The following is a 9,332-nucleotide window of genomic DNA, read 5'->3' as shown; positions in this document are numbered from 1 at the left end:
TTTACTAAATTCTCAAATCACTTTTCAAAAAATTAAAAAACTTGATAAAAAGTCAAAAATTAACTTTTTACCCACTTTTCAAAACAGTGATACCGTTACTTTTATAAATATCGAGATCTCTGTTATCTTCTCGAGTCCGGATCCTCTCCAGCCCCTCTCTCCATCCGTTCCTCCGGCCAAGGGTTCAGATAAAGTCACGTTGCCTACAAAAAAATATACGGCTCAGATTTCGTTCTTTAAAAAAAAGAAAATACACACCACTTACACACTGACAGCACATACGGCTCAGATTTCTCACTGACACACGCACACTCAGCACACACTCACTCTACTCTTCTCTCTCCCTCTCTCTCTCTCTCTCTCTCTCTATATATATATATATATATATCACATTTCTAACCAAAAAAAAAAATTAAAATCACACACCCTCTCTATCACATTTCTAATAAAAAATAAAAAAATATATTTTAATTTTTTCATTTTATTTTCATAATATTTATATATATAATTTTTAATATAAAATTTTAATTTTTATAAAGTAATATTGTTGAAAATATACTTTTAAAATAAGACTAATATTAAATATATTTAATAAAAATTTAAAATAAATAAAAAGTAATTACTATGTTTAGTTATGCTTTCAAAGTATTATTTTTAAAATATAAAATTATTTTGATGAAAATAAATACATAAAAATCATATATTTTTGAAATTCTCAAAAATAATCTTCATTCTAAAAAAAAATATGAAAATAATTCAATCTGTGTACAGATGTAAATTTTTTATTTTCTTCTAAACATAAATTCAATTAATGTTATAAAATTAAAATTTTATATTAAAAATTATATATATATATATTATGAAAAAGATTAAAATAATTTTTTAATTTTTTATTAAAAATGAGAGAGAGAGACGATGGGATGTGACCGTGTGCTGCAGTGACGTGAGGGAGAGAGAGGAGTGTAAGAGAAAAGGAAATGGTTTGGTGTGGCTGTGTTTTGAAAGTGTTTGTTTAAAGAAATAAATCTGAACCATTTATTTTCTTGTAGGCGACGTGGCTTTATCTCAGCCCTTGGCCGGAGGATCAGCTGGAGAGAGGGGCTGGAGAGGATCCGGACTCTATGTTCTCACCCCATAGACATATGTAGCCATCGTAGCCTTGGTAATTTTCTGCCGACTCCCTCTCTTTCCCACCTAATTCTCCACCTAGAAGAAAATAGAAAACTTCTCCACAAACTCAGTCCTCTTTGCAGAGAGAGAGAGAGAGAGAGTTGGTTTATTGAGGCTTTCAAAAGAAATGGCAACCCCAAGTAATGAGAATGTAGGACCATTCTCTCGTGTATCAAATTGGTTTAAGGCATTGCGTGACAAGTTAAGATCCAAGGTCATGGAGTTTCTCGAGGAGGCAAAGAAACTGGGAAAAGAAGATCCAAGAAGAGTCATTCATTCACTCAAAGTAGGATTAGCCATTTGTTTGGTCTCCCTTTTCTACTACTTTGATCCTATCTACGAAGGCTTTGGCATCTCTGCTATGTGGGCTGTCATGACTGTTGTCGTCGTCTTCGAATTTTCAGTAGGTAGGTATATTGGCATATCAAAACCATATTTCGAATAATGGTATCGGAATACAAATCAGTCTTAAATGCAGTTATATACGGATCAATGTCAATAAGAATCGGTCGATATATTCATATTCATACATAGTCTATCTATAGAACCATAAAAAGTTAAAAGTGGAAACGAAACGAAACGTATGATAGATTTAAATTTAGCATGGCGTGAGTCATATTAAAATGCATTTTGTTTACTCAATTCATTTCACGACTACTTGTCAAACTAGGTTTTTATTTTATTTTATTTTATTTTTTGGATCTATAACATTATTATTTCTCCAGATTTTGTAAGGGCATTGTTGTTCATTAGTAGATCAATGAAACTCAAAGTTCAAGACTGATGGGTTTTGAGATTTTTAAAATTTTATTTATTTATTTATTTATTTTTATTTTTGGCAGGAGCAACACTTGGGAGAGGTGTAAATAGGAGTGTGGCTACATTTGTTGCAGGTGGTCTAGCTGTTGGTGCTCATCGCGTATCAAGCTTTTGTGGAGAGACAACCGAACCATTGGTACTCGGCCTCTTTGTCTTTCTATTTGGTAATTTCACTGCACAAACCAAAATTTTAATTTCGATTTGAAAAAGTCTAAAACATAAAAATCAATTATAGAATAGAATCAGACACAATTCAATCACATATCTCTAGTTTTATGATTTGTTTGTGTGTAAATAAATGACGTGTTTCGATATCGTCCGAGTTGCTTACTACTTGAAATAAATTTGTGTGATGCAGCTGCTGTGGTGACATTCCTGAGATTTTTTCCCAAAATGAAAGCAAGATATGACTATGGGTTGCTCATATTCATACTAACATTTTGTCTGATATGTGTGTCGGGTTATCGAGACGATGAGGTGTTGCACCAGGCCAACGTCAGGCTATCAACAATCCTGATCGGTGGAGCAACGGCTGTGATTATATGCTGTTGTATTTGCCCTGTCTGGGCTGGTGATGATCTTCATGATTTGGTTGCTGTCAACATTGAAAAACTTGGAAACTTCCTCGAAGGTACATTTCTTAACAGTCCTTTTCGATTGAGTGATTGCTTTGATAAAGAAAAGACTGGGGCGTGCCTCCAGTTCAGACGGTGGACTGGAGGGTCCAACTCGGTTCATTGGTCTAAAAATAAAAAATAAAAACACATGATTGATTTACGTAACTTTAAGAGTCCTCAAATATTTTTTGAAACGAAATTATTAGAATCACAAAAAAAAAAAAAAAAAATACTTTTGACCTTTCTTTCTTCACCAAGGATCCTCTAGAGTGAAATTTTTCTAAAGTTTCCTAAAGTGCTATATTGTGTGGTTGAGATTTACTGGCAAGTCACATCAGAAAAATTGATGTGACTTGCCAGTAAATCTCAACCATATACTGTAGCACTTTAGGAAACTTTAGGAAAAAATCACTCTAGAGGATCCTTGCTCTTCTTTCTTTACAATGTTCCAGAGCTATTATGTATCACCAACACGATTTATCATATTAAAAATAAAAAAATTCTTATATGACCTAAATGAAATCTATACATTTCTTATATCTAGATGTTACCCGCATTAATAAAACTTTTAATAATTAAAATGGAACCTACCAAAATAATATAACTGAAACAACTACTCTTATGAGTAAAAAAGTATTACAAAAAAATATTGACTTACAAATATAGAATTACTTAAAAAATGGTGTCACATTATTTTCTAGATACATTGAGTTTTACCCAAACGTCACATATTTTGTAGATGCAGAAAGTGAACAATAAATGAAATTCATCAGGTGACATAATTTTTTAGAATGACTAGTCATAAGGGACTTGATTGGTTCAGTCTAGTTTATGAGACTTATTACGGGTATTATTTTAATAATTTAAATTATTTATTTTGTAAAATTTTATGTAAAACATTAATTGAAAATCAAGTTGATTCAATAATTACAATCACATGATTTTATTGTATTTATTTATTTTTTAAAATTAATAACAAGTATGATTTTAAAAATAAATTTTTTTATAACAAATATGATAAATGTATGTGATTATGATTGTGAGCTGTAACATTTACAAGGTAGAGTGAACTTTGCAGGATTTGGAGGTGAATACTTCAAAACAGGGGATGAAGAATCCAAGGATGAGGATAAATCAGTTCTCAAAGGATATAAAGATGTTCTTAACTCAAAAAGCACTGAAGAGTCCCTGGTGGGTGAAATTTTTTTAACTCATGTCCTCATAATCTCACCCTCAAAAATTAATAACATACTCAAATTCTAAATTAATAAATTGGTCGTCGTTGTCGTTGTTGTTGTTGTTGTTTTTTTTTTTTTTTCAGGCTAATTATGCAAAATGGGAGCCACGTCATAAAAGGTTTAGATATAGGCATCCATGGGAACAATACTTGAAAATTGGAGCTATTACTAGGCAGTGTGCCTGCCGAATTGAAGCTCTCAATGGCTGCCTTGACTCTCAGAATCTGGTATTGTGCTCTGCTCTTATTATTTGATAGATAGTTTTGGAGAAATTTTTGTATGCAGATAGGTACATGCTATGTGATTTCTTCTATTATCGTGATTAGTTTTGACAATAGGATCCACTATATTTACGTTGAGTGTTTGGGGAACAATAGTGGGCATATACATTTGTGATTAGTGAAAGGTAGTGCCACGTGGTACCCTATCTTCATACAAAAATTTCTCGATAGTTTTGTGTTCATCTAAAATTTTTGCATTTCAAATTTTAGCATGATATCTAGAAATCATATGTAAATAGGTTGATTCTTTGAGTATGTGTAATGTTTATACCTATCAATTAATAAATTTTACAATTGTTTTACTCACTAATGTGACACCTACGATATTATTGAAGCGAATTTTGTTTTAAATTTCACAAAATTTTATTATGACACGACACATAATAAAAACTATTGTTGGTTTTTTTGGAAGGGTGAGTTTGGGATCAGCTTAAGAAAGTCCAAAAAAAAAAAAAAATTAATTTTTTTATAGGATCTAAAAATAACATCACTCTCACTTACTCTGACTTACACCTCTATGAAAATATTATTAATTTGAGTCGTTCGCTCTTAAATCCAATTTTCCCATTTTAATTTTGGGTTATACCAACTGGTTTAACTTGACAATTTTATGCTACTCATATTACAGGCATCACCACTAGTCCGAGCTAGAATTGAAGAATCACTCGCAAAGATGAGCAAAGACTGCAGCTATGCTTTAAAAGAAATATCATTAGCAATCAAAACAATGACAATATGGCCATCCTTGGCCAAATCCCACATTGCAAACTCAAAAATCGCTGCTGAAAACGTCAAATCCTCTCTCAAAACAGACTCCTGGCCTGACACAGACCTCCTGGAGATCATCCCTGCTGTTACAGTAGCTTCATTGCTGATCGATGTCATCAGTTGCACAGAAAAAATTGCTGAATCTGTACACGAACTCGCTTCCATGGCAAATTTCAAAAAAATAGACTCTTCAATAAAACAAGAACAACAAATCATCGTTCGCCAGAGAACAATGCAGCAATATTCTAGCATCAGAAGACATCATCATCTCATCACGATTGATACTGCATTTCAAGGACCAGCTGAATGAATGAAACACAGCCAATGAGAGGGCGACAAGTCAGATATCATATTTATAGCCATTATATATATATATATATTTGTGTAATTCCCCTAGTTGTACATCTTTCAGTTCTGTACAACAAATTATCCAGAAATTTTGTTTGAGGCAATTCGGATGAAAATATGGAGGAGAAATCAAAGTTCATTGACAATGGTCTCTTGTGAGAAGCCATGATTGAATGCTTGAGACTCTGTCTCTCTGTGTTTTTAGAGTGATTAAATTTCCCTCCATCTTTTTGTCACATATTATATTAGTAAGTGAAAGATGAGAAATGAGGTTATAGAAGACTCATCTTATTTCTTAATTCATTTTCCTTCTATTTTGTAATGGAGGATTTTCTTTACATATCTAATAATTATGAAATAATAATTCATATTTATAATTATTTTAAATTTAAAAAAATAATTACTTGTCATATTGAATGATTTCATTATAAACATGTAATAAAGAGGATCACACTCTATAAATTTAAAATTTAATGACATCATTTTGATATAATTTACACACTACGACAGTTTATGTAGAATCTCCATTTGGAATTTTGTAGTAGTGCTATTTTTAAAGTTATCAAACATTTTTGTGATTCAATTTTTTTTTTTTTTTTTTTGACATTTGTTTAAGACAATTCACATTATCATTAGAGAATCTTCAGTGTAATAAGGCTGCCCCTAAAGTTTTGGAAAATAATGGCCGGACAGGAAAATTATACAATAATTTTTTAGTATTACGTGGTCATACTCTTTTAGGATTACCGTCACCCACTCCAATAAATATCTTGTCAGTCACCAATCATCATTTATTATACCATTTATATTTTTCAACCACTCAACACAAATAATTAATACTCTATCTTCTCCATCAATCATCCTATCATAGAACACTACGTGGCCATACTCTCGAACTACCAAATAATTATCGAGACAATGTATAAACTCCCCTACTCATGTGGAGTGCTAAGGTTCTATCTTGAATTATTCGGTAGTCTGCGAGTAGAGTCATATGGTGTTCCATGATAGTATGATTGATGGAGAAGGTGGAGTATTAATTATTTGTGTTGAGTTTACCAAAAAAGAAAAATTTATTTGTGTTGGATAATTGAGAAACACGAGGAAATATAATGAATGGTGATTGGTGACGAAATATGGTCATGTGATACTTAGGGGCTATTATATAATTTTCCAGACCGGTTTAGTGAAATCTTATGCTTAACATCAAAATGAGATCTTATTTTATTTAATTTTTCAAAAAATTGGGGCCTTCAACAATGATTTTGTTTACCAATATATATATATATATATATATATATATTGTTGGACAATTTTCACTATATTTGAAAAAATAAATTCTATTTGTGTACTTAACAACAAACGGAATACAGAAGAAATAAGGAAATGAGAGAATTTGTTTGATTACAAAAATCAAACCAGAAAATAAAAGAAAATAAAATATAATAAATAAAACATATTTTTATTTTGTTACAAAAACAAAAATGAAAATCTGAAACAGAAAAATAATAAAGTAGAAAATAAATTAATTACTTACCAAATTAATTTTCTTGAACAAATTTTCTGATCAAGTCCAGTGTTTAACACTGTGTCTTTAAGACAGATTCGTCCTCTCCACGGTGCTTTCAGAATATGGACGTCTATCTCCTAGGATAAAATGATCAACAACGAAAAATTACAGCACTACAAATTTTTCATACAAGGAACACACTTAGTGCATACATTCTTTCTCACAGAAAAAAAATGAAATTAATACAGCAAAATGCAGAGATGAATTGCAGCAGAGATGAACGAAAATCGGAGTGGAAAAACAAATGAGGGACTTGTCTTATTTATAGAGGAAGTTGTGGTTGTTTGGTTTTAATCCAACAGGTATGGTACTTGTTCAGTTTGGTTTAAACAGATACAAATCTGTTTGAATTTAAATTCAAACAAGTAAGGGTTTTTCTTGAACTAAACTGTTCGGACAGATTACTAAAAAATAAAATTAAATTCAAATGTTTTTGGCCCAAAAAGATAAGTATTGGGCTGAACAAGCCCAACCTAACCTCACATCACGCACCCGCACCCAGGCCAAGGCCAGTCCGCCCGACTGGACTAGCGGCGGCGGTGGCGGCACACACGTGTGGTAATTTTTGGGTCCAATGGGTCTAGCCCACTTTGTCCATAACCTCCCTCTCTACAAAACTTGGGTGCCCTTTGGGGCCTACCCCAAGTTCCAAACTCAAACCTTCATAAAACCACTCAAAGTATGCCCACCAAATCAATGTGGGTCAAGCCATTATTCAAACCTTTAGGAAATTTCACCAAAAACACCATTTCCATGGAGATCTTTTTGGCTTCAATTTCCTATTCACTCGATAATGGTTTTGAGCAATCAAATATATTATGTGAATCACAACGCGGCATAGAACGCGTTACCACTTAGACCCGCCAACTTTGGCACATGGGTCCCACCTAAAAGTTAGACCAAAGTTTAGGAAAAATTCTATTTTTCCAAAATTTCCAAAACCATTTCTAACAATCCTCTACATGAATGGGATTTGATGACAACGGATATGCAACAATATGCAGAATTTGTTGAAAGAGTATAAATGGAAAATATCTTGCATCAGGATAGGTAGCTTTCGGCCTTAAACCTTCCCTAGTGATAACCTATCGGACTTACTAGCTAATCAATGGGCGCGATGCCCTGAATTGTTCAGCCGTTTGTGTAAGCCAAAACAATAGATTTTACACAAAATATCTTCTGACATATCGCGGTTCTCACGGTTGTGTTCATTTTGGCTTTGAACGCTCCTGGTTGTTCGTGAGTGCTTCTAGAAAATTTAGCCTCTTCATTCTCACAGAACTGGCCCCAGTTCGACACTCATATAGGTGATTCTTATTGTGAGTATCTCCTTATACTCGTCTAGATTTTTATGCCTAGATCAAGATATAAGTAATCATTAAAAACTAAGCTTATCCTTAGACCCCTGCATACAACACATGTTGTAGATATCACTCTCACCATAGGAATGGGTAGGGAATTTTAATCCTTTGGTGATTTCTATTGAGCCACACATAACTTAGTTGTCCCTTTGAACTTAATTCTTGGGATCTTCAATCATCTAAGTAGGATTACCATTATGACGACTCTTATGTAATAGGTTTTAATCCCATCCCCTCTGATGAACTATACACTTGCTCTTTAGTCAAACATTTTCTTAACGGATCCGCAATATTCTCTTTGGATTTTATATAATCTATTGAGATTATTCCATTTGAGAGCAATTGTTTTACGGTATTATGTCGACGACGAATATGTTGTGACTTACCATTATACATATGATTATTTGCCTTGCCTATTGCAGATTGACTATCACAATGAATGCAGATAGCTGGCACAGGTTTTGGCCACATTGGAATGTCTTATAAGAAGTGACGAAGCCATTCTGCTTCTTCTCCTGCTTTGTCTAAAGTAATGAACTCAGATTCTATTGTGGATCATGCGATGCATGTTTGTTTCGTGAATTTCCAATAAACAACAGCGCCTCCCAGAACCGGATATCCAATTGGCATTACAATAACCTTCGAGTATTACTGGATATCAAGTAAAGTTCAAACCATAATCACGGGTAATCTTAGATATCTAAGAACCCGAATGATCGCTTTCCAATGGTCTTCTCCGAGGTTACTAGTGTACCTACTCAATTTACTGACTGCATAAGCTATGTCAGGACGAATACAATTCATTAGGTACATTAGGCTTCCTATGATTTAGGAGTATTTTAATTGAGACACCACATCACCTTTATTTTTCGATAAATAAAGACTGATGTCTACAAGTGTTCTAGCTACATTCATATCATCCTTGATAAATTTATCAAGAATTTTCTCAATATAATGTGATTGAGATAATGCAAATCCGTCAGATGTTTTAGTAATTTTCATTACTAATATTACATCTGCGAGCCCCATATCTCTCATATCAAATCTTTTATTAAGCATTTGTTTAGTTAATTTGATTATATTTTGACTGCTTCCAATGATAAGCATGTCATCCACGTAAAGACAAACTATGATATATCCTTGGTCAGTGTTTTTAACAT

The 9,332-nt window shown here is 32.8% G+C and overlaps 1 protein-coding gene across 1 annotated transcript; it reads left to right on the top strand.

Moving 5' to 3' along the window:
• The first annotated feature begins 993 nt into the window (after nucleotides 1-993).
• Nucleotides 994-5,387, top strand: LOC114309350 (aluminum-activated malate transporter 2). Its single transcript, XM_028255060.2, has 6 exons — nucleotides 994-1,577; nucleotides 2,013-2,153; nucleotides 2,348-2,620; nucleotides 3,685-3,797; nucleotides 3,928-4,071; nucleotides 4,754-5,387. The coding sequence occupies exons 1-6, from the start codon at nucleotides 1,298-1,300 to the stop codon at nucleotides 5,201-5,203; spliced, it is 1,401 nt and encodes a 466-aa protein (XP_028110861.1). The 5' UTR covers nucleotides 994-1,297; the 3' UTR covers nucleotides 5,204-5,387.
• The last annotated feature ends 3,945 nt before the right edge of the window (nucleotides 5,388-9,332 follow it).

This window comes from Camellia sinensis, chromosome 14 (assembly GCF_055761805.1).
Source record: "Camellia sinensis isolate YWXY chromosome 14, ASM5576180v1, whole genome shotgun sequence".
Classification (NCBI taxonomy): Eukaryota; Viridiplantae; Streptophyta; class Magnoliopsida; order Ericales; family Theaceae; genus Camellia; species Camellia sinensis.
Note: the sequence above shows the minus strand (reverse complement) of the source record. Positions and strands in the feature narration are given on the sequence as shown.

Excerpts from the sequence above, each read along its gene's own strand:
- LOC114309350 (XM_028255060.2), top strand. The coding sequence starts at position 1,298 with ATGGCAACCCCAAGTAATGAGAATGTAGGACCATTCTCTCGTGTATCA. Across the intron at positions 2,621-3,684 it reads ACTTGGAAACTTCCTCGAAG|GATTTGGAGGTGAATACTTC; the intron begins GTACATTTCTTA and ends TGAACTTTGCAG. Across the intron at positions 4,072-4,753 it reads GCCTTGACTCTCAGAATCTG|GCATCACCACTAGTCCGAGC; the intron begins GTATTGTGCTCT and ends CTCATATTACAG.